The sequence below is a fragment of the Calonectris borealis genome, chromosome 3 (assembly GCF_964195595.1).
Source record: "Calonectris borealis chromosome 3, bCalBor7.hap1.2, whole genome shotgun sequence".
NCBI classification, from domain to species: domain Eukaryota; kingdom Metazoa; phylum Chordata; class Aves; order Procellariiformes; family Procellariidae; genus Calonectris; species Calonectris borealis.
Window position 1 is genome coordinate 74344738 of NC_134314.1, and position 23797 is coordinate 74368534.

Consider the following 23797-nt stretch of genomic DNA (forward strand, 5'->3'; position numbering starts at 1 on the left):
TTTCAGCATAGCAGGCCCAACCAATTCAATGAAGAAAACCTGAAGGCTGAGACATGACTGAACTATCAATAGGAAGCTGTGGCTTAAAAGTAATAGTTACATTTTATTTCCAGTGAGTTACCCTGAGCTGATAGTTTACAATGTATAGCACATCAGTTTGAAAGCTATAGACTGATTTCTCATCCACTCCTTATTTAAGGAAACAGTCTAAACCCTTTAAAAAAATTGTAAAGATTATAAAGGAGGCAAGTGTCTTGGTGTTTTGACAGACAAGAGAACAGTTTACATAAAGCTTATTTCATTTAACATTTCATGAGAAATAGCTAAGCAGCTTAGAATTTGTTAGACATACCAAAGTTCCCAAATTATTCTATATTTTACAACTACACAGAAGTGAAAGATTTACATTACCAATTTCAAGATGCTTAAAGAATTGAATATTGTACTGGTGACATTACAATAGAGAAATAGATTATCAATGCTGAAATCTCTAAATTTGATATAAGAATAATAAAACTATTTTACAAGAGAATGTACAAAAAGATGTACTTGATATATCCAAAATTATATCAAAGTATTAAAAACACATTGGAAGAACAGTCTTACTCTGGCATTAGGGCAAATGAGAACTTATGAGCATTTTAAGATTTGATTCCATGAAAACAGCATTAACAGTTAATGACTTTAGTGCTGTTTGAAAAATTTAGCTGTACACTTAGAATGTAACATATGTGAGAAACCTTATGTCAGTAGTAACAGTAAGGATTACAGAAGCTTGGAATTAAAGCTACTCTGCTTAGATCTGCCTACTAATATTGTTTGCAATTGTTTTTAAATTTATAAACTGCAGAAAATAAAACCATTTTTCCTGAAATTTTTTTGACATGTAGCCTACTGGAACAGTTATGAAGGTCTTAAGAGTCTACAATGTTTTGCATGCACCTTTACTAAAGCTTCTTCCAGAAATGCACGTTACAATACCTCTTAACTTCTGACCTGATTCATAGCTATATATTTAATTGCATATATCTCTTCATGCCAAATAATTAACTGGCAAAAGTATGAGTAAACAGCTTAAGATTTTGCTTACACTGAAGTTGGATCACAATGCCTTTCTATAAAATGACATGGCCTTAGAAATTAAATACTTCTTACCCGTTCTTCTTCCTGTAAGTTCATCTACATTTGGTACACTTCTCTGTACTACTTCTGAGCACATTATTTATACTTTCAAATATTTGCTATTCCTAAGAGAAATGGCTGCTTTTAATAATGGCCACAGTATTTTCTATAATTTCTAGAAATGGTTAGTTAAACCAAGTATCTCCATATATCCAAGGTAATTGCAACTTTTCCAAAGTTCACCTGTGATGCAAATAAAAGGGAAACGTAACCCAAAAGCAACATATTCACAATAGGTCTTTAACTTGACTTACTATCCATTACTTAGCATGGAACATTCACAACTCAGTATTTAGAAAAAAACAGAAGACCAGCAGTATATATGGCAAAGCTGAAGCGCTGGTACGTGAGGCATTTACATTTTATTTATGCTATTGTTGCAGTCTTAGATGGTTTTTGATCCTTTAACGAAGCAAGAATCCTTGTCTGATACTGTCACTAATGACAGAAATCTGTAGAAATGAAGATGTCTGTATGTAAGTTTCAATACAGTGATTAAATTGACAATGGCTTCATATTTCTAAATGCATGTGTATTATGTTACCACCTTACAGCCCTATCACTGAAATGAAATTACTTCTCACTTTGCAAGCCGTATTCCCTCACTCACTCGTATTCCTGTCACCCATGTGACAAAAAACACAGGAGTGATTAACAGCAACCGAAATGATCAATGTAAATAATTCCTGTTCTATTTTGCAATCCATTTGACAGGTTATATTTCACACATTGAAAAAGAATTGAAAGAGCTTGAACTGATTGCACTATATGCCAGTGCAAAGAGCTACAACCATGCTACATACAAATTCATCCATGTGAACACAGCTGATGGTAAACAATTTGTTTCATACAACATGGTGAAGTTAATGACAGTAAGTGACACTCACATTTTACAAAACTCATTGTCCATTCACATTTAGTTAGCAATTCAGTTTAAAACAATGAAATGCAAAAACATGCAACTATTAACACTGAAGAAGAGGTGGTTTACTTATGTGGAAGAGCTTAGAATGTAAGTTCAGAAAGAGCCATGCAGAGTAAACATGCCAGACAAGGTATAGAAAACATGGCAGTAAAAAAAAAAACATTCAGTGCACGGCATCGAACTACTCAAAACTCTAACAGAATGCAGATGAAATAATTAAGTTTCTTTAAACTTCCAATAAACTGTGCAAGTTACACTAATCATAGTACGGGCTGACTGGGAGACGCTTATGAATTACACATCAAATGCCTTATTGTCTCAATTAACTCTGCATTTAATTCACACCATGAAGAATGCACTACTTGGAAATAAATGTTTTGCTTTTTTAGCTGTGAAAAACATTCACCATACTTTCAGTTGAAAGGCTTCAAGCTGAAACAGATGTCAATAGTTCTACAGAATTGTCATTATCATGTTTTTATTAATACTGTAAAATTACTCTTTGAAAAAAGTGAAAAAATAATGAAGTCACACTCAAACATACTGTGTTTTTTGCACAAAATAGGCTTTCTTAAGGTCAGAGACTGCTTTGGGACAAAAGGAAAACATACCTCACCAACAGGCATTGATATCACATGCACAGATTAAGTGTTGTATTTCTCATTAGAAGAATTGAACATAGGTTTCTAGTTAGCCTGAATTTCCTTTAGGAGAACATATTAATCAATACTCATGTAAAAGATACTCATTTTTTTTTAATTACAGATGAATTGACATAATATATTATTGACAGCCATTTGCTTTCTTGAATTATATTCACGCTTCCACTGTCTCAGAACTCATCTTCCCTAACATTCCTGTTATCACTGCAAGGAGGGCTCAACATACTACTGAGTAAAGGGCATGTTCTTGCTCTTCCTCATTCTGTACCTCAGATTCCAAAGACAACTTCATCATACTTGTATTTATCTCACTGAACTTTGAACGATTCTTCTTCTCAATTACTGAATTGCGATGAAAGGGATTAATGGTTTAGAATAAAAGTTAAATTGCCAAAGAGCAAATCAAAGGGAGACTACAGAAGAAGAAATTTCTTCCTCCCTAGTCTTAACCTATGGTTCCACACAACCTACGAAATAGTAGTTTAGCAAACAGTTTTACTGTATAAAGTAGTTTCAAGAGATAAAATGAAATCTTCCTACAATGATATATTAATGTACTAAACGAAAACAAAATGAACCATTAACACAGTGATTCTGAAATGAAAATAACCATATCACAGTTAAGGAAGAAGAGTCCCTTTCCCAAAGTTAAATCATACAGCCTCTCGCCTTCATTTATTTAATGACCCAGTTGTCAGAAGCAGAGTTAATTTCCATTCCAAACATAAAAGGGTTCAATCTACCTGCATACAACATATTCCAAGGCAATTTTGTCGCCAAATTGTTATAACACAAGTGTGGGGCTGGTAGGGTATTGTCTCACTGTTGGACGCAGAAAAGTAAATACAGTTCTGGAACAGTAATGGGGTATACTTATATACATATGACCAAGTCTTCTTCCAGATGATTAAATGAAAACATGATACCACCTCTATCTTGACCATAGTCATATGGAAATCTGACCATATGGTTATGAATACAACACAAAGAAATTAAATCAGCCACATGTTCTCAAAGAGGGTATACCTTTGCAAAAGTAGTGGAATAATGTTGTGACTTGCATAGACTGAACTCTTAGTACGGATCAGAATTTCACCCATCCAGAAAATAGAGAAATGCAATTGTAAAATCAAAGAATTTAAACCACTAGTATCCTTGATTTTTTAAAAATTATTGTGCCCAGTGTATTTAGTACAGAAGCAGCCCATAGAATTACCAATTAGCATAAAGAATGAAAAATTAATAACTTAATGCATCAAAATTTGAATTTTTTTTTTTTTGTGCTGCTGGGTTAGTGTTGCATAGAGTAAGGCGCTGGATTAAGAACAGAGCAGAATTTTTCTAGTTCCTACCTATGTCATTGGCTACCATCTTGGAAAACTTTCTGCTTTTGGTCTTCACTGTAAATAATATTTTAATAAAAAAAGATCAATCTAAGTGTATCAAAGGATGAACTGAAGAAAAAATAAGACTATAGAAAAGAAAAATACTGTACCCTTTTCTATAAAATTATTCATTTTTTGATCATCATCAGAATTGTTTGGTGAACCAGAACCTATGAGTGAAGACAGAATGAAATGGATATACAAACATATATCTTTGACACAAAACCAATGTATGAATACAAGCTTTGAGTTTAAGGAAGATACAAAGATGTATTAAAATATCAAATACTGATACTGGTATTCTCTGTAGCTGTACTAGATACTATGAAGTCCAAATTATTTTGGTATGACAGGAATACCACCATATTGAGAATAACCACAAAAATTATAATACAAAGGTATGTTGTTGCACAGTGCAGCAAGTTTATTACTAGAAATATTTCCCTCATTGAATAAAATGTTTACATTGAATAACTAGATTGCTCTCCTAATTGTGGTTCCAAACACGAAGATTAACCTAAATTATGATTCACAGAACACTGCTGTAACAAACTCAAGTCTTTAAAATTTGTTTTTTTTCCAATGCAGTAAGTCACTGTTGGGCCACAGTTCAACTATTCTGCAGACAACTCAGAGCCAATGCTGCTACCTGTGATTTTTCTGAATCCTTAATACTGAAAAACCAGTGGTGCCTATGGGCCACAAGTTGAGGCTTACCATTGTCATGAAATTAAAACATAGCTCAACCAAAAACCGCCAGATTTCATTGGATTTTATATTGTGGACGTGTAAAATAAGAATAGAATGCAAACATTTTGACACTTGTGAACACAAAAACTTGACAGTTTACAATGCTATACAGTGTTTTATGGGTCAGATAAATGTCCCCGGAGCCTAAGCTTATTACCATTTAATTTCTAGAGAAAAAGCAGGAGCTAAAGTTATTATTTCTCTTGCATTTTCACAGTATTTCTACAGTTCTGTGTTATTAAAACTGTAGGATACTCTCCTAACTTGCATAGGCAGGTAGTCCCTTTCACAGTCCTCTCAACTGTATAACCACCCACTGGAGGAAGTCTAATGGAAGTTAGCTTCCACTTCTCTTCACTGGGGCATGGAAAGGTGGAAGAGGTGGAAGATTTAGATCACTTGAGCAAATGCAGGACTTCAGCCCAAACAGGGGCTGGTCTGTTTTACAGATCAGATTGTAACAGTCAAAGCCAATAATGCACTCAATCGCCAATCCCATCCTCCAATCTTAAAGCTAGTAACAAGCAAATTTTTTGTGCTAGTGTACTTTCCTCTTAACTAGAGAGCCCCTAGACTAGAAAAAGTTCATTTAAATCTGGCCTCTGTCCTGCATCTCAAGCTCACCAATACTGTGCAGCTGATTTCTCCAGAATGTCCTCTCTTATCTCTCTGAAAACAGCATGCCATTTTCAAGCTTCTTTCCAGTCTTGTGCTCTTGCCCAGAAAAGATGTAAATCTTGAACAAAACCTAAGGAACTGCAGCTCTTCTTTCTTCACAAACATCACCAAGTGATTTCCATATCAGGGAGGTGCTTCCCTCCAAGTACTTTCTCAAAGGAAAACTGGAGAAGCCTGCCATGAACCTCATCTCATTCACAGAGAGCTGGGAGAAGAGGACAGAACCGAGGGAAGTAAGGCAACCTCACGGCTTCTATTTTACAGGGGAATGCAACAGTGGCTTTCTCCTTTCACCTTTTGTACATTCAGTATTTTCGGTACTTTAGACTTATTTCTCTTTAGTATTGTGTGTGTACCTAAGACATTATATACTCTTTTCACAGAATACTCAGTTCTCCATACTTCTAGATTTTATTCTTATATGAACTAACTTCAAAACAGTCTTCTCAGACAGTCAACTCAAATTGGAGACTGATTTCTACCTCTGCAGGATTAGGAATTTCCCCCTAATTCTGTTTCCTTTCAGGACATTCATCTATTCTAAGTTGCCTCCTCTTTGCTCCTCTTAAAGGAATATCCAAATTGCATTAATTTTTAACCTACTTCAGCTAACACAACTGAGACAGGAGGGAGGGAGGCAAACAGAGTGAGGGGAGGCAAATTGTTACATTTAGGATTTTTCTATATAAACCTTGATTTTCATCTTTGAGCTTCCTTTCATTGCACTGTTAGTGGAAATGGTGAGTTGAGTTTTACTGTACTTCAACTCCAAATTGTGAAAGAAACCCTCTAATTCAAATTAAATAGTGTTTTAACTTTTAGCGGTACCAGCTGGAAGTGGTTTGGGCTGACATTTGAGTAATGCTGGAGCAAGGGGAAAAAAGGATACAGATTAAGGGTTACAACTCATTAGCTGTTCATTGTACACATTTTATAGCAGTCTATCAGAAACTAGACTTAGCCTGGACTTTTTAAGTGGGTCAAATTCAAATACCTTAGTAAGAATGACAATTCTCCTCAATCTTGACAGAGAAAGTGATTTACTGCAACTGCAGCACTGCACAGCAAGTTGTTTACAGACATTGGTCTTGATATTTAAAAATTAAATAGGAAAGATGCACTTCATTCTAAACACCACAAAAAATGCTTGCATTAAAAATGATGCTGAAGTTGACAGGTTCAGCATGCCAATACTTAGCATTACACAGGTTTGTCATGAAATCACATCTTCAGTTAAGACTTTTAATTAAAATTTCCAGCCAAATTTTGCTTTAATTACAAATAAACCTAATTTGGTCTAAGAAAGGATTAGCAAAAAAGAAAATTACATTGACTGATCTAGATGAGAGTTTTGCACAATTTAAAATTAACATCAAAAGACAGCAGCTGTCAAATTAGAAATTAAAATTTGTTAAAATTTCTACTAGAGCTAAAACCAGGATATTTTGTTTTATTATGCTTTCAACTTGGCTTTGAAAGGTACAGGCTACAATAGAAAGAGAGTCTATCTTTAGATTCCTATATTGATTACCATTTTGCGCTACATTGCAAAGAGTGCACATACTACTTTAGGTATTTGAGTAAACCTGAAATTTTGTCCTTTACTCTAATTTTGAGTACAGCTTTGAATGAAACCAATAAAGTGACATATTACTTCAAAAGTTTTTCTCAAAGCAATAGTGAAGATAAGTGACAAATTTTTAGCTATTACGTGAAGTATTAATCTTGAATACTATATAATTGACATGCACTATTAAGTATTTACATGGCTATAGCCTCAACTAGCCAATATTAAACAAAATACTAAATAGTACTACATATTGCTGAAGTTTTAATTTCAAATATTCACACACAGTAGTGGCAACTAAAAAAAAGGAGGGGGGAGAGTTAAGTAGGGAACTCCTACTTTGTAAGGAGTTCAGTTTCTGAAGACCTCTGATTCTAAAGAAAAATAGTAATTTACCAGTTATGAGGAAGCAGAAGTAAAGTAGCTCTTTTTACAGAAATAATCTTTACCACTTTTCAGGACTCTGAAACACAATCACATGAACTATTACAGGAATTTGTGCATCTCAATGTTTCAAAATTCCATTGTGCAGTATGTTCCCCGAAGCATAAATATTTCAGATTATCTCTCTCTTCGCTCATCTTTATGACATATTCCTATCGCATCTCTTAAATCAGTCTTGTTTTAAAAATGCAATTGTGCAACACAGCAAAATTTATGACAGCTCAAACAGTTTGTGGGCAGACAACAGGTTTTATATAATTACTTAACTAATAAATGTTGACTTAAAGCATGCCACCTTCTGGGCAAATAAAAAGCTGAAGATCAGAGAAAGTTATGATTACCTGAAGTGGGTGATTTGCAGCGGTCTTCTGGCACTATTGTACCTTCATTAATATCACAAAGACCTGCTGGAACACAAAAACAATGTATAATAAATACAGCTGCTATTTTATCCTTTCTTCCACTGCAGTTAGGAACTTCACTTATTAGCTACAAACCAGCCAGTTGTGATAAGAGTTTGTCACATATTACTTTTTTTGTTTTTAATTTGGACATTACCCACAGTGACTGTAGAGTCACTTACTTCTTCCTACTAAAATTTTCTTTACAAAATACACTTCATTAAATATTAGTGAAACCCACCATATTTTCAGCAAGACAGACTTATCAGAACATTTAATTATTTACATGCTATAGATATATATTAAGTATAAATATGTTTTGAAAAAATCCTAGAGTTATATTAGAAATGTAATTGCAAAAGAAAGTAGATGAAAGAGGATCTTGAAGATTACAACCACATGTGCAGTATGATGTGTGAAACTATAGTGCCTTTTTTCAAATTATTTTCCCACTGTTACAGTGATATGCTTTGTATTTGCTGTTGCATTGCCAAGTTCGTTTTCCAGCAAAACTCCTCATTGATGTCACTTACGGAATTTAGGTTCTAGGGTGCTTATGAAAGTGTTCTTCCTTGTACGGAGGAATTTCATTAAATTCTTACATCATCAAATCTGATCATCTGAATAACTGCAACATGTTAATATCTAAAAGCTCATTCCTTCCATTCCAGCAAAGGAAATAAAGCATAGGAGTCCACAATCAGATGCTAAAGACTGAAGTTGCCTCATAAGGGTCCTAAATATTATTCCATAGCACTAACTAGAAGTATACAAGGAATTTTTCTATTTTTCTTTTTGACATGAAATTGCTGTCAGGACTGCCCACGATTAAGAAAAGTGGATTTTATTGATATTTTAAGGCTAGTAATGCATCTTTAGGTTCATATAACAAAGTTTTCCTTCAGAAATTTCATGATGTGATACTAATGCAAACAAGCATGTAATACTTAACAGTAATAGTTAAAAAATATTTGTTAAAATTAAAGGTTTTTGCAAGCACACAAATATTTCAAATAGTCAAAAAGCTTGAGAGGTGTAATGGTAATGGCTAAGGTAACAAGGGCTTGCACATGCAAAGCTGGTCCATACAGCTGTATACTACACATTCACTAATGCATCTGTACATATCTGTTAACAGACAACAACAAAAAAAAATGGGAACAGCACTACTCTTCTCTCAAAGCTTTAAAATTTCCAAATACTAAACCAGAAGTTAATAATTTAAAGGAAAAAAGGTTCTTCTGAAATATCGTATTAATGTGGAACACATTGAAAGTATCTTGCGTTCACACCATTTCATTTATGCAAAAGAGTCTTTTTTAAGATTACTAAGAACATGTACAGCTTGAACCTCAAAACTCAATGACTAGGTTTGATGTGAAATGACCTTAAGGCTTGGTTAAGCCTACACTTAACAACAGTCCAGGAACCAATTTCAATTCTAAAATGTATGATGAAATCCCAGGTGGAAGCTATACTTTTCAACTACACAGGAGAAAGAAAAAAGCAATTTATTTATCTATCAGTAAATCTATGAGCACTATGGGATAATCGTGATACACAAAGTATGATTTGAGCTCTGAAAGCATCAGAGTTTTAAAACACACATGGGAGTCTAAATGTTTTGTATTAGACAGGGTTGTGTAAAAACATTTTTCAAAAATCCAGGTGCTGCTCTCCCAACAAGCAATGTAAGTTTTAGATAGTAGCAGTGCTGGGAGGACAAACCTGTACTGTGCTTTTAGAAATATTTGTGTTTCTAGATCATACTCCCTCAGGAGCCAAACTGAACAAATCCAAACACGCAGTTCAGGAACTTAATTTCCTCTTTCCCGTAAATATTTTAATTCTTTATCTTCATAGGAAGAGTTTAACTTCTCACACTAGTTTTCCTATGAAAATTTCTGCATCGACAGGAATAGTCTTTAGCCAGGAATGAAGTCACACATCTGCACGCTTGATTTCTTTGTAAAAAGTCTTGAGGTTATGATTTGATTAATATACGTCTTAATGAATAACTCTGATCAATTGATCCAACAGAAAACCCCCAAAACATTCTCTCATCATAAAACCATGCACTAACTTTGTGCATTAGGTACAATTTATCCCACTAAAGAGTAAGTGTGCATTATGACAATCATTATGGCACATAAACCTTGGAAAACTAAGCATAGCCATCACTTATTATTTAAGAGAGAGAAGAAAGGACAGGAATAGATAAAAGGTAATTTTACCTATGACTGTGTTAGTAATTAAACTAAGCAGAGAATAACAAGAATGATCTGAGTTAAGTCTGTGAACTATGAGGGTCTGTCCATGACCAATGAGAAGAAACTGGTGTAACAATCATTGCTGCTGTTCATCTTAAAACCCCAGGTACCCTGATAGAAGCAGTGTGCGCACTGGCAATAAGACAGCTCTCCTGGAAAGTTCTGTGGTTTCAGGCTTACAGCATATGTCGAAATTGCTATGGATCACAAAAGCAAATTGATCCAAGAGTTTCCATTTCAGAACTGCAAAGACTAAAACCTGCTAGAACGCAAATATATGGAAAAGTGACCTTCTAATAAGCTTTTAGCTTCTCTCTCTGAACTCTAGTAACAAGAAATTTGAAAACCCCAAAAGTGAATTAAAAAATCAAATAATGTCATTAAAGACATAATTACCATGCTGCATTAAAAACCCCCTAGAATTACAGCTGAAATTAACTGATGTATAAAGTAAGTTTCACAAGATATTTGTCAGTTTTGCACGTAAGCTTTAGGCAGATATATCTCTGAAGAGACTATAACTTGACGGAAACCAGCCTAATTAAAAATCACAACTAGAATTAGCTTGATATGAAGATATAGAAGTTAGAATTAAAAACAACAAACCTGAAAAATGGAGTCAAAAAATCCCCAAACTTACTGATTCAGTTCTGGACTTGGCTTAGCCACAGCTGACGTTGGTCTGGTTTAGTTGACGTTTAAGTTAAAAATTCAAATAGAGTTCATGTCCAGATCCAGTTCAAGGAGAAAAAGGATAGGGAAAACAACTAGAACAGGCAACCCCAGAAGAGTTCTAGGCACGTATTTTCTTCAGGTTTGACTCAAGCCCAGTTCTGAATCCCTTGTAGATTACATTCTAAAAAGGCTTTTTGATGTATAATAAAAAATAAAAAGAAGTCACATGCATGCAAGAACTGCTTCTATTTTGTCAGAATCCTGAACTGCCTCTGGTAGAACTAAGAAATACTAACTTATAGAAAGTTGTATTATACTATACTAGTTGAGAAGTCACATAAAATCTTTTAACTCCCACCAACAGTAAGTTGCAAAGGAGTTAAGATCGGTGTCCTATGTGAACTTAATTATGTAACTAAGGAAGGAAAAATAACAGCTGTCCATAAGTTTTGGTGTTTAGTCAAAATTATAACTTGTTTGATAATTTGGTACCAATATTGACTTTCTTAATGGCTCCTGTCATATTTAGCAAAGCTCTCTAAACAGTGTAAGCCTCCAGTTATAGAGTTTTCATCACACTATAAAGCTTTTACTAACACGTTTTATGTCTTTTGGTACGTGGCCAAAGTTGTTTCCCCCCCCACTATTATGATCTGAAGGCAAAGGTTGACTTTTTTTATCCTTGACAAGCACCTGATGACACTGTCTAGCAGGCCTTCACAAAACACATATACTGCATGCTTCACAAACTATAAATTGCCACCCAAAACATGTGAGTAATATACCTGGTATGAATCACTGATAAATTCCAAAACACGATCCCAACTGGGAGCTTGTATCTGTTGAGCTAGCCTGAAATGACAGCTTACAGTCTAGCTAGTGTAGAGAGCCTTGTCTCTAAATAGATGCTGCTTTAAGACGGGAATCTGAATTTCTTTTCTGAGTAGAAAAAATAAGATGACAGAAACATACATCATATTCTTGCAACACAAGTGAAGGGAAAAATCTCACATTTCCATTCATATTTTAGAAGGTATGTAACCTTCATATTTGAGAAGACAGAACTCTTACCCTATGAACTTTTTTTAAAAAGTCTTTTTAAATTTTCAATTGATTGACTCAGGACATGCCATTTACTAAATTATAAATATGTAAGCAGATTCTGATGATCTATTAAATAGATATTTTATGCTGGAACATACAGAATAGCAAGGTTCTTAATGAGGAAGGACCAATTCTTGCTGCCTTTTTTGGGCAAGACCTATGGAAGTGGTTGAGTAACAGAATGATGTTTTCCTACTCCCCTCTATACTGAAATAATTTAATTTTTGGTTCTGTCAATCTTGGGAAACAATGTACAATATGCTGCTCTGTTGCATGCGGTCTGAACCTGAACTTAATGTAACTAATTAAGAACTTGCCCGAATGCATGCGTAAGCTAGTATGATTTTTTTCTTTTTTTAAAATACGTTGTGGTTGTCTCAAGGAGAATGGGAAATATACTCAGCTTCTCTAGAACAACCACATTAAATACATAAGCACTGTTTCTAGGAAGATTTAGAAATTAAATACTAATACTCCCTGAAGGTTATTAGAGCTGTACAGTAGTTGAAAATGTCTTCTTCGTAGAAAACTAAGTTTAGAAGTATTAAAATACAGATGTTTTAAAAATAAAGAATTCAATGAAGGCATATCTTTCAAAACTAAACCAAGGAAGCATAAGTTCCTTGCATTTTTGAAGACACTAAACACAGATATTAATGTTTAAGAAAGGGAGAATGCAAAATTCCAAAGTGTTCTGACTAACTGTTACAGTTCCAATCCTATAAATATAGCAAAGGATAGTTCTTTAATGCAACAGACTTATTATTTGTGGAAAATTACACAGCAATAATGCTTTTTTATTTAAGCTATTGAAGTTTGGGCAACACATACACTGAAAGAACTACAAATAATGAGAAATACTAAACGGTAACTCTAGAGAAATTATTTTCAGTTTGTGAAAAGACTGTAGCTCCAGCTAACCAAGGTATTGGCAGGATGGTTGAGGGAAGGTGAATTAACTACATGGTTAAGAAATTAACTCTTTTGTACAAAACCTGTTTTAACCTATTCCTAAAGTAAATAGTCCAGGTAAATTCAGCTTTACAATCGTTGGCTTCAGAAACCAGTTTTGGGACTTCTGTCCATCTTTTCCTTCCCTGCACAATAATAAATGAGTGGTAGATCCTGGTTTTCAGTTCTGCATCATCTTAAGGTACAAGCATTTCTTTCATGCCTAGCTCCCTTTCTCCCTTGGCAGCAGAGGATGGAAGACTATTGAGCCTACCCTCTCTGAAATGTGTTTCTTTTTTCTTGTTGGAGGAAAAAAAAATAGTAGAACTAACAGAATTGGACCATAATCTCAAGTCTTTTTTTTTTTTCCTTAACTCCAGGTCATTTTTCCCTTAGCTTAGTTTTATTCTACTCTCCTTCATTAAAAAATGGGGTGAGATTACCTACCTCTGCCCAAGGTCTGGAGAAAACTGGCATCCCAGGGAAAGGAACAATGTTACGCTTTTAAAAATCAGCTTTATGTTCTCCAAATTCTTGGATGCTGTGAATGATGGAATAAGTCAGAGAAGCCCTCAGGTAAATCATGGTTCTGATGGGCTACCTCCCTCGCATAGGCGCCTGAACTTCAAAACTGCTTGGAAACCCCACAGGGCTGTGCAATCCACAAACACCTCCACTCCTAATCCCTATTATGAATAACATCTTTGTAGAAGTAGATTTTCATTTGTAATAGACAAATCACTGTCTTTTACAATGTTAAATATTACCATTATTAATAATAGTTTAACACTAGAGTTCTGAAGCTTTTTCTGCCAGAAAGGGGACCAAGCAAGGGAAGCTTCTAGCCTCAGATCTCAAAACAACAAAGTTTGGTGAGTAAGTTCTCGGGTCTGTACACATCAGTAACTTATGAGACAGGATCTCCTTTTGATTTTGATATTTATTTGTTTAAAAACACAAAATACAGAGACTATTATGGTTGCTTTTTTTCCTTCAAGTTTCTTTTAAAGATGCCATGAACAAGAAATACAATAGATGCGTGATGGATTAAAATCAGTTTCTAAAAGTAAAACAATTACTTAAAATGGATTAACAAAAATATTTATGGTGAGTGAACAAGTCAAAAAATTAAATTCAGATGTTCAAAAATATTTTATTGCCATGAGATGACTTACTTATATAAGAGGTGCGAAGCTTTTTCACAGACTCTGAATATAAGTTAGAAAGGCCGCACATGCAAGAAGCCACAGTCAGCATACCTTTATGAAGCAATGAGAAAAGGAAAGACGGAGACACTAACAGTACATTTGAGACAGAAAAGCCAGCAGAATAACTTGTATAACCAGGTTTATGAAATGCTCTTGCCATGCAGATTGTTAGTATTAAAATGTAAGACGAAAAAATATATGATTTCATGTAACAGTTATATTCATGAGCAAAAAGGACTCAATTCATGAACACCTTAGAGACACAGGTGTAACTCAGAGTTATGCAGATCCAATACATTTAAAAAACCAAAAGCCAAGAAAACAAAGCAAGTAATGTTTAACACTATGAAAGGCAGTTTATAATCTAAACGCATGAAGCGGAATTTAAGCTCTTTACTCCCAAGAGGAATTGGAATTAACACAGTCAAGTTATTTCTTTCTCTCAAAAAGTAATTTTATTAATAAAGTTTTTATTTATTAGAAAAAAATATTTTATCTGACAGGATAGCAACTGTGTATGTTCTACTTTATGTTAATGATTTTTAGACCAGTTTCTTTAGTTGAAATAAGCTGACTGGTGCTAACTAGATCTTTCTCAAACCAATGATTTACTAAAATACATCTTAGAGCATCCATTTCAATTTGAATAAAATATTACTAAAAGAACTTACCTGGATGTTATTCTGGATCTCTTAAAATAAAGCAACCAACACTAGAGCATAAAGAATTTTTTTGAACAGTTTATTTCTATCGAAAAATAATCATTTGGGGCAGCAGTGACATTGTTTATCATTCTGTCTTTAGCTGTTTTCCAAATTAACTTGAAAGTATCCACTACATAACAAGGAGGAGAAAATAATTTAAAAATACTAAATTTTCCTTTTGGCAATAAAAAGCTTGGCATTTAGACTGAAAAGTCATTTTCCCCCTCAGCTGCAAAGGAACATCCTTCTTCAGTATATTTTTAAATTAAAGTCCTTTTTTTCAGAAAAGATTTATTTTACCAGTTTGTATTTGGAAGTTTATTTGGTTCATTTAAATCAAAGGCTTCCTCTCAAGCATATTATAACAGCATACACAACATAAGCTAAAGCATGTTATCAGGGACATTTCTAGTCAAAGTTTAAAATAGGAAGCCAAAAGATCCCAGCAGATACACAGGCTATCTGCAAACAGTAATGGGTTTATACAAGCATATGATACGGGTAGGTTTATCAGAAATACTAGGATACTTCAACTTATTTTTGCTGTGTTATTAAGCTAAAATCTCATAAACTGCATAAATCCACTGTACATTTATACTTATATCTATTCACACAGATAATGTTTTCCCATCTGCTTTTTTTAAAACATACATTACACTGAAAAATAAATAATGATATCAAGCATCATTAGATTCCATTAAGCAACAGTTTTGAAGGAAACATGAAGTAACAAACCTGCAAAGGTGACATTAGGGGCAGATCAAGAAGAAAGGATGAAACCACAGTGGAGAAAAGTATGCTTGTATTCAAAGAACATACACTAATAGCCCAGATAAGCTCAGAAGAAAGGCACAGTTGGTTAAAACAAGTTTTGGGTTACTCACCTCCAGATGGTTGTCGAGTTTTTCGGGGAGATCGTGGCTCCCTGCGATAAGGATCATTGGAGCCATACAGTTCAATAGTGCCTAGATTCAAGAGCACTGTCTTCTGGAGGTAATCAACCATGGCAATACCATTACAGTTTCCAAAAACTACTCTAGAAAAAGAAAAGTGGAAGGAAAGATTGTGCTAATCAAATGTTGGTGAAGTTTTATATCGGTGTTTGTTGCTGTTCATAATTTTAAGACTTCCTAATTTTTATGAATTACTCTAAATTACACATATTTATAAATTACTATTTTAGAATGCAGTATTGTTTAATTGTTCTCTTGTAAAAAACACGTGACACTGAGTAGAACAGATACCCGTCATTGTACTTGCCAACCTATCTGACAGAGCCTTTAATGATACTTACTCTTGGCTCTACTGTGCCAGGTGAGGAAGAGTGATGCTGATTTGTTTCTGATGTTAGCATCATCAGGATCAGCCATGACCCAAAAGGAATTATCTTTTAAGCACAGGAGACTGATTGCCTCTTGTGTTGCTGTGCAGCTCATGTGAACACACATGGAGACTTAATTTTTAAACAGATAATTTTAAACCATTTTAACAGTACAATGAAAAAACTGTGTAGAATATACTTACAGGCCGTACGCCGAGTTGACTGCTAAACTGGTTATCTGTTGAGGAGGTTCTCCACTCACCCACACTAGCTGGATAACTAGCTCAATTTGGTAGCCTGGAGACTGCTTGAGAGGAGAATTTTTAACTCTGCAAAGTAAACAAAACATGGTATCTTTTTATGACTCTCCGCAGCCTCCATTTTTATCTTATGGGCTCAGAATTCGTTAAATTCTACACCACACTGGACTTTAGAAAGTTGGAAAATTGCAAAAAATCAACACAAACACCTAAAAGCAACCAGAAAAAAAGCCACATTGGAACTGGTCATTCACTACTTTAAGGGCCCTTTTGATTCATTACCTAATTGAAAATTAATTAAGCAATGATCACAAATACTTCATTTCTCTCCTCTTCAGAGCAAGGCATAACAGCGTTAACATGCTGTATTGACTTGAATAGATAAAGGCGTTCAGTGTCTAGAAGGAAGTTGTTACCCATTCTTTTCAGAGTTTCCAAAAGAACTCTGATTTAGAGAATGGAAGGGGGTGAGGGGTGCATGTGGAAGAAGAGTACTGAAAAGGGAAACAGAAGCACAATGTATTGACACAAATGCAAACAAAAAGCTGTGATATAATAGAAAAAAAAATGAAAGCAAGGTAAATTATTATAATGGTAGACCAGTTGTATGGAATGAACCTGGGAATGGGGGAATTGAAGTTCCTGGAAAGATTTTGTTTGCATGCTGATGAACAAACTTATGAATGTCCTGCAGAAAGGATTAGGTCTTTCATCTTTTAAGGTGAAAAAGGTTACACAGAACATAAGTTCCTCCGGTTCCTGAATTCCTCTTATTTTACCCATTCATTCTCATCAATGCATGTTTTGGTTTGCCAATATTTTACAAAAATTCAGAATTTTCCAATTTTTCTACTCCATCCAGTTTTCTTTAGAAAGACACTTCTGCAACTCACTACAACCAATAAGATACAAAAACTCCCACCCAGAGAAAATAACCCCATCAGAATTAGTTATTTTCTGCATGGATGCACTTAAAGAATTAAAGTCCAAGTTGGGACCTTAAAACTTCAGAAAACAAAAAGTACATACATATCTTAATTTTATATCTGAAAATGAAGTCCAATGTACATTTTGTAAGGAAAAGGTGATGGTCCAGAGGCCTTTATAATGCACTCTTGTAGAAGAGTAAAAAAGACTGTCTTCTTTTAACTTTCATTTCTCAAATGAGTAAAAAGTTCACACATGAAGAACCTTAAGGAAAAATTTCCTAATTTAAAAAATCTGAAAATTGGTCGAAGACCTACACTGTGAGCACTATGAAGCGTCATGCAAAATGAAGATCCATGAGAATGGGACATTAATTCTGTTTCCTGTTCCCAAAATACAAAGTAGTTCCCCTGAAGAGTTAAAAAAAAAATATTTGTAAGCCTAAAAAGAGTTACCTCTCAGTTAGTTATTTGTAAGCATTTTCATTGTTTTTGATTTGGCTCTAAGAACCTAAAGTTCTGGAAAACTAGCAGGTGAAATCTATTCAGATATACTTGGCCTAAAGTTAAGGAGAGCCACAAAACACTAGTTGCCAATTCATTTCAATGGACAATAAGATTTCAAAGTAACTATATTGCTGCTATTGAAAATGTTTGCTCTAAAGCACAAGTATCTATAAATATACTAACATATATGCCAAAGTTTCCTAAAGCAGGCAGCAGTCATAAGGCAAGATTTTTCAGGGTTTTTTTTTTTTAAATCAGCTTATGAAGTTTAATGGAACTAAGATCGCAAAACTTATTTCTTAAAACAGAACTCAATTTTCAGATATTTGGAAAACATTGCTCTAAGAAATAAAACATTTTCACCAACAATGACATTTCTGTAATAATATCAAAGAACATATATTCTCATCACATATTTGTGTAAAGTTTCACACCCAACAAAAGTATAACAGAATATACTTACTTTAAACATGGGACATTATCACGGAGTCCATCAGATGAACTGCTACTAGTAGATGGATGAGACTGGGGAACAATGGATTGAGGATTGGAACCTGTGCCTGGAGTTGGTAACGGTGGCACCTGCTCACCGTCTGGAGATTCAACATCATTTATTTCATATAACAGACGTACTTCCAGCATCTGTAAATTAAAGTAAAAAAATTATCAGTAAACTCTGCCTTTCAAAAAACTAGATGTGAAATAAATGAAGTGCAACTGAAGATACTAGTGATAAAAGTGACATCCAGGACTTTTCCATCTTTTAAAAGAAAACAGTAGTTTAGTAAACAGTGCAACCTAAATATACACATGTAGTCTCCAGAAATACACAGTCATACTAATTACTACAGACTGAATATCTGAAGATTGCTAAAACTTGAAAATCTAAACTATTTCCCCAAAGTTAGCTGCTTAATATCGGAAAGAAATTAAATACTGGATGCAAGACCCATTTAATTATCATTCTGTGGACATAATAAATTCTCAGTTATGAAGGTGACTTGTTTTATGTAGTTCAGGAACGCTAAAACTAAGAAGAGCTGAAGGCATATAGACAGCTACACTTTATACTATTGTATACATGGGACTTAGTTCAATGTTTGATGTTGCACTGAACTAGACCATACATTTTAAAGAACTGTAGGTTCATAATGATTTCAGATTTCCTTCTGCTGTATTGATAACAATATCAGTATTAATTGTAGTGCAGTGGAAAGAAAGTTTTCCACTTTTTTACTCTCATCATCTGCAAAGCAGAACTTAACTCATGGACTGAAACAAAGAACTATACAGTATTTTTTAGAGCATTCCTAGTACTGAAGAATAGTTTGCTAGGGGCTAATTTGTAAAAATCATTTAGAAAAACTGTTCCCTCAGAAGGGAATGTACTTGTACATAAGTAAACACCAGAAGGAAAAAGAATATGCCTCATCTCCTTAATTAAGACTTACCTGAAGGGGGCAGAATAAGGCGGGTGGGGGAGAGAGAAAAAACCCAATTACATTATGATTAATGCTTTACTTAAAACATACAACATTTTATAATTAAATGGCTTCAAGTTAGCTTTCAGCTCATACATTCAGATAAGTAGTTGCATGTGTGTGTCTGATTTAACAAAGGACTTCTCAAACTTTTGCAATATAACTCGTCATTGTATCTTATACAGAATATAACAGTGACACAGCAAAGTCCTTAACAGACCTTAGGGCATGTCTGGCATGCTTCTACTTTTCTAGCTTTGCACGCTACAGAAGTTTTGCCAAGACAGAGGTAATTATTAGGAATCAAGGAAAAAAGGAATCAACTCCCTAAAAGCTTTGAAAATTCTTCAACTCCACATCTCATTCACTTCTGTTTTAATTTTACCTTTGATACAGCCAAGTTTTGATCCATTATTTGCTTTGATAGATAGAATAAAGAATTATTATTGGCTGCAAAACCTGAAAAAGCCAATGAAAACCAAAATCTTGGTGTGAAATTTTCACTTTTGCTGAATTGCATAATTTTTCCTCCACAAAAATACTTCTCCTTGTTTTAAGGAAATTGTTTTTGTCCATTTCACTAATAAAATGAAAGACAATGAAGAAGTAAATTGCTACAACAATCTTCTTATAGCTAAATCCTACAAAGTTAAAAAATGGTTATACTAATTACCGGAATGATTTCTGTTGTCACTTCCTGCTTGCTGAACCTGTAAATAATGACATGTGCAGAAACTCCAGCTATGCACAGCATTCTACTTTCTGGACACCATGAGATGATCTGAATAGCATATGGATCTTCATCTACTATATCTGTGTTCGGCCTCTCATCTTTATTCCGTGATTTTTCAAACACTTTGGCTGTTTTCAGCTTATAGAGTACTTGAAGCGTTACTAGGAACAAACCAAAAGAGATAAAAATTAGTTTTGATCTAAAAAAGTATTCTTCTCTTGTTAATTTTTTAATAAATTTAGAAACTTCTCTTCATTTATAAAGCCACTATATTCAACAAAAGAGAACAGAGTAGAAGCACTGAATATCTGCCCATGCAGTGCACCACTTGCCCAATACAGGATCAGTTACTTTAAAACAAAACAAAACACAACAACACTATAATCTCCTGAGAGATATATACTAAGCATCAGTTATAAACTAAGCTCTCACAGCTTCAAGGCTTAACTGTACTTAGGGATTTCTTTATAATAACATCTAGTTACATGTACCATACCCACAACTTAAGCCTATCTATGGCAGAGAAAGTGAAGCTCCTTTCCTTTCTCCTTACAGTATTTCAAATCCATGGCCTCTCACCTGTGTTCTCAGACTCAACAGCCCCAGTTCCTCCAATTTTTATTTTATCCTGTCTGATCATTCAAAAGCACTGCCCTCTGATCAGTCCACATTTTTCTTGATAGCGTGTTTCCTAGAACAGTTCTAGTGAGGCCTTGTCACAGTTTAAAATTGTGAAAGAATTCCTCCACGTTGGTTTTACAGATATTCCCACTTATTTATCCCAATGATTTATTTTTTGCACAACACTGATATTGCAATCCATTAGACCTCCCTTTTTTTTTCCACAACATAAGTTCTGAGTGTAAATTATTGATCCTATACTCAATTAAATTGTCTTGAATGCTATTCAAGAATTAGTAATAGCATTCTCAATTGTAATTCTAATCCTTTCTTAAATTTTCCTTCAACTGTCTTGGTGTTGCTTTCAAACTTCACAGGCATATTCTCTAGTCAATGGCCCAAATTACTGCTACAAATACTAATAATTATCATTAGGAAAACTTAATTTATGACCTCCTTTCTCCTCTTCCACATTTCAGTGGTTTTACCTGAATCACACTTCTCTAGTTCATCTGTAAGACTGTGCTATTAGAGAGATTTAAAAGTTTTAAAATCAAGATACAGGATACTTGCAGTTTCTCCCTTAACAGGTTTGTTTATCTGTTTCAGAAAGAAACTAAATGTCTTTAACAGGATGTCCTTTTGACAGATCTATGCTGAATAGAATTTTTAAGCACACAGAATCAATCAGGTTTGGTTTTTTTTTTCCCCTCTCTCTCCCCCAGGTTCCACCCCCATCCCAAACTGAAATGAAAGATCTATAACACTCCAAATACTCCTCCTCCCGGTTTTTTAACATATACATTGCATCTGTTCCCTCCCACACCCACACAGGCCTTAGCATTTTGGAATCTCACCAGTCTTCCACAAGTTTTCAAAGACAACTGATAATGATTTCAAGATTGCTTCAGACAGCTTTTAAGTACCAAGAGTAAGGTTAGTCAGAACTAGATTAATTAAAACATCTAACTCTGTGTAGTCCATTCTAATTTGAATTCTTACTGCATTTCTCACTGTTAGCTGTGTAGACCATCAGATGCAATTGACCCTTTAACTGAAGAGAAATGTAAAATGACACTCTTTAGGCCTGTTCAATGTTCCACCAAAGAAAAGCATCTTTATTTTATTGTTTTTCTGCGTTTCTTCACAAATGCCTAGATCATTTTATTACCACAAACTACTCCTGGTTCTAATTCTTATTTTTAGATACTGTAATTTATGGGGAGCTGATGTCTTATAAACACATGCCTCTCTCCTGTCTAAAAAGACAGAAATAATTTATTGAAATTCAATTGTACTAAAAAGAAATGCATTTGCCTGTCATGCATCTCTCTGCTCAGTAAGGTGCTTCTGAAGGTGCTTCTAAAAAAATTTTAGAACTCTTCCATTCTAGCTGGCCTTTGGACTACCAGTGCATTTTCACCGAGGTGGTAGAAACAGTGAAACCATTAACTAAGAAATAATGTTAATTTTATTTAATTTTAAATCAAAGTTTCCTATGGAGTTACTGACTCTACAAGAGGCAGGAAATAATGAGAATGATTAGTCTACAATTACATTCCATTAGAGAAATCAGTAAGTTTAGAAAACTCCTACTGCACAGGAAAAAAATCTCTACTGAAAACACTTACTTGCTGAAGCATCCCAAAACTTGATTGACCCATCAGCATGCCTATGAAATATTAAAAAATTAATAAGATGGTAAAATGGTTAGTTGAAGTGTTAGACCTCTTTGCTACTGATTAGAAAAATATATGGCTAACATTCTATTTTTATCAGTATTCTTAGTGACACTTTATTTCCACAATTTATTGGAAGCTGACATTTTACAAACATGTGCCCCAATTACTTTGGACAGAAGGGATTAAAAAAACATTTGGAGGCTAACTCCCTGAAATTCCACTGTACTAATACTAATTTACCATTTTAAATACTGATTTCAGTTACCTGCATTTCCCATAAGCAGTTTGGTATACCTTACTATGTGTTTTTTCTTAAAAGATGCCCTTTATTTGGAGTGACACTTGTAAAGGAGATGCCTAAATATACTGTATTTCAGTGTAAATGAGTCACCTAACTTGTTTATTTTATCCTTGAAATTGAGAATCAGATGACTAGATTTTTTCAGGACTGTCTCTCAAAGTCTCTGCAATGTGTAGTATAAAGTGATGGTAATCCTCATTAGGGCTAATGGGCTATTCTAAAAAAAAAAACCTTCAGTAGTGCTCTCACTTTCAGTGATGCCCTGCATGGTTATAAATTACATTTTGTTTACACTCTTTAGAGTAGTATTAGAAGGATCAGTCTCAAAAGAGATCAAAATGAACAGATTTAAGTATTTGGTTGTCCTTTTTGAAATAAAAAAAAGCTTTGCTTACCGTTGAGAACTCAACTCAGTAACTATTTAATGGACTTTCTATGCTTTAAAACACTACTCAACTATTTTCCAGAAGTTAAAGAATAAAAGATAAATTTCATTCAGGATATATTGATAGCAAGCAGACATAATCACAATACCACATCATAATAATAATCCCCGTAAAACACCTGCTATCATTTGGTTCCTACCTTCTCTTCCACATTTTGCTTTACTTTCTCATTAACGCCTCAAGAAGATTATGCAAATGACTTGTCTAGTGAACATAATTTCTTAAATCATCCAAATCACTTTTAGAACATTGTCTTCTACACGAGGAACAAAATATTCTCACTTCTACTTACTCAACTAAGAAAGTTATTACTACACTGCGGTGTCACTTACCCTGTAATAATTATCTCTGGATAGCTCTGAGTGATCAAACCCCAGTTGCCTCCACTGATAGGCCATTCCTGGAAGATTAACAAATACACTGAGGAAGAAAATATCATACAGTGCCAAGTTAAGTCGTTGAAATTACTGCAGATACTGCAGATTCCAGTATTTCACATGATTTCAAAAAGTAATTAGACATATCCACTGCAGAGGAAAAAGAAAAAAATCAACAAGGGCTATAAACAACACCTCTGCTCCAGGAAGTCCCTTAGCTTCCAGTGATATAGCAA

General features: G+C 34.2%; 1 protein-coding gene across 3 annotated transcripts in view; it reads right to left on the bottom strand.

The window, feature by feature from the left end:
• The window catches only part of STXBP5 (syntaxin binding protein 5), a 124076-nt gene that overhangs the window by 21596 nt on the left and 78683 nt on the right, over positions 1-23797 (bottom strand). The window contains exons 13-21 of one of the 3 annotated variants that reach the window (XM_075146208.1): positions 23517-23584; positions 22387-22427; positions 20075-20295; positions 18384-18562; positions 16431-16556; positions 15791-15942; positions 7935-8000; positions 4265-4324; positions 4122-4169 (exon numbers count right to left, since the gene is read on the bottom strand). In XM_075146208.1, coding sequence (XP_075002309.1) covers positions 4122-4169; positions 4265-4324; positions 7935-8000; positions 15791-15942; positions 16431-16556; positions 18384-18562; positions 20075-20295; positions 22387-22427; positions 23517-23584 — 961 coding nt within the window. The remainder of the gene's footprint in view (positions 1-4121; positions 4170-4264; positions 4325-7934; positions 8001-15790; positions 15943-16430; positions 16557-18383; positions 18563-20074; positions 20296-22386; positions 22428-23516; positions 23585-23797) is intronic. The other 2 variants (XM_075146210.1, XM_075146209.1) reach the window with 2 other exon arrangements.